Source organism: Cariama cristata, unplaced genomic scaffold, assembly GCF_000690535.1.
Source record: "Cariama cristata isolate BGI_N322 unplaced genomic scaffold, ASM69053v1 scaffold26913, whole genome shotgun sequence".
NCBI classification, from domain to species: Eukaryota; Metazoa; Chordata; class Aves; order Cariamiformes; family Cariamidae; genus Cariama; species Cariama cristata.
This window is the reverse complement of record NW_009607056.1, coordinates 1-2,211: the sequence shown is the minus strand read 5'-3', so window position 1 is coordinate 2,211 and position 2,211 is coordinate 1. Positions and strand designations below refer to the sequence as shown.

General features: G+C 60.9%; 1 protein-coding gene across 1 annotated transcript in view; it reads right to left on the bottom strand.

The window, feature by feature from the left end:
• Nucleotides 1-2,206, bottom strand: part of LOC104158838 (spermatogenesis-associated protein 20-like) — a gene marked incomplete at its 5' end in the record, with an annotated part of 6,872 nt that extends 4,666 nt beyond the window's left edge. The window contains 5 exons of the mRNA XM_009696593.1: nucleotides 65-145; nucleotides 259-458; nucleotides 600-808; nucleotides 1,249-1,417; nucleotides 2,158-2,206. Of these exons, the coding sequence (XP_009694895.1) occupies nucleotides 65-145; nucleotides 259-458; nucleotides 600-808; nucleotides 1,249-1,417; nucleotides 2,158-2,206 (708 nt within the window). The remainder of the gene's footprint in view (nucleotides 1-64; nucleotides 146-258; nucleotides 459-599; nucleotides 809-1,248; nucleotides 1,418-2,157) is intronic.
• Between the last annotated feature and the right edge of the window lie 5 nt (nucleotides 2,207-2,211).

Below are 2,211 nucleotides of genomic sequence, written 5' to 3'. Positions count from 1 at the left end.
CAGCAGGGAACGCGACGGCAGCCGGCGGGGAGCAGGGGGGGGCTGGCCGGGCTGGCACCTCTACCTTGTTTGGGCTGAAGACGGAGTTGACGCAGCGCAGCATCTCTTTTGTGTCTTCTCCTTGGGGGTCCCCACAGATAACGACCTGTCCGGGGAGAGCGTGGGTGGCAGGAGGGAGAAAACAGAGAACTGTGCTTGCACCCACACCACTGCCAGGCCCCCTCCCCGTGTAGGGGACACACAAGCCCCAGCCCCTACCTGTTTCAGGGTGTGATGGAAGACAGCGGTGGCCCGGGCCATCTCTGGCAACGTTATCGGGATCTTCTGCAGCCTCTCCGAGAAGGCAGCCAAGATCTGCCTGGCTTTTTCCACCCACTCCGTACGGCCGGAGTAACAAGCTGCTCGGAGCAGGTTTGTGACAGTGACAGAGTTGGCAGTGGGCTCTGCTCCATCTTGGTCTGCAGGGGACAACAGCTCCTCCATCAGCCCCATGCCTCACCACCCCACGGCCTGGTCCTCCAGCCAGGCATCACCCCTGCCCTCCCTAAGCTGCCCCACGCCATAACCCACACAGAGCACGGCCACGTCCCCGAGCTCACCATCCTTCAGGCGCAGGAGCAGAGAGGGATCGCCAGCTTCACTGGAGAAATACGCAAAGCCTTTGGGGTCCCAGAAGAGTTTGTCTTGCATGTGCTGGAGCTGCAGGGCCCACTCCAGCCAGTCCTGCTCCAGCGAGGCTTCGTACAGGTCAAAGAGAGCCTGGATGACGAAGACGTAATCCTCCAGGAAGCCCTGGATGGGCACTGGGCTGCAGTGGCAGACGAGGAAGAAGCATCAGGGTCTCTCCACTGGCCAGGTGGGAAATGTTCTCCAACCTAGCAAAGGCCCACCTACTGATCTCTGCTACCTGAGGAGATGCCACCTCAGGGCTCAGCCCAAGATAAGCAGCGGCTGTGCCAAGTCATCACCTGGCACGGCCACGGGTTTCTGTACAGCAGGGAAGGGCAGAGGAAGGCTCCTGCCAGCTCGGAAGATGAGGAATGGGAAAGGATTTGACCTTAATTCCTCCTCACTAGGTGGGGGGCACTAATCCATCCTAAACTGCACCAGAGGCAATTCTGGACAAGGCAAACAGCCTCCCTCCCTCCACATTCAGTCCTGCCTGGAGGAGAGGACAGGGAGCGCGGGGGGCCAGGGCAGCCCCTGCGGGGTGGCCAGTCGGTCTGAGGACACCGTACCACTGCTCACCTCTGCTCCACCGTGTTGTCCTTGCCCCGGTAGCAGCTTCGCAGCAACCTCCCACTGGCAGGGTCAAAAAGGTGTCTCCGTAGGAAGGCAGCTGCCTGCACAGCCCGGCTCACGTATTCCTGCTTGGCCAGGGCTGCTCCAGCCTGGGCAAAGCCGGAGATCATCAGCCCTGCATAGGCACAGACACAGGGACAGGCTCAGGGGGGGCAGAAGGAACCAGTGGGGGTGTCACTGTCTTTCCTTTAAAGGATGCTCAGCGTGAAGCTCATCCTCCCTGATGTTCAAGGCAGGTCAGGGCTCAGTCATCAGCTCTTCCACTCAGCTCCAACCACTAAGAAAGTCACTTACTGTCATCGAAGAGAAGGGCAGAGCGCTGCAAGGCCAGCAAGAGCTAAGCCTTCACTGCTAGGCAGAAACAGAGCTCAAGAGACAGGGTGTAACTCCAGCTCACGCCAGCTCCAGACCCAGCTACCCAGGTATTTACTGCTGGGAACAGTGCCTGGGGTACCCAGTGACTACCTCGGGCACGACGCCTGGACCGACGGACGCAGAGCTGTGGACCCCCCGGTAATGCAGCAGTGGAGATGGACTCTGCACCCTGCCTGGGACCCCAATCCCCAACTCAGCCCCCTTCCCAGAGCCCAACCCGGGGAGCCAGGCTGAGCCACGGGAAGAGTTTTGCTGCTCTCTGCTGGCAACAGGGGAGGAAAATAAAGCCAGAGCAATATCCCAATGCTCGCTCGGCAGCGCTTGCGGGTGGGGGTGTGCTGCCCCTAGGCACTCCCACAACCCCGGATCCCAGCCCACCCACTGCCTCTATGGGGGGCTGACCAGTCCCAGCAGGACTCGTTGCTACAAGCTCCCAAAAACGTGCTGGTCCTGGGCAGCCGGAGCTGAACTGCTTCTCACCGTTCCATGCTGCCAGCATCTTGGTGTCCAAGTGTGGCCGCGGCCGCTGTGCCC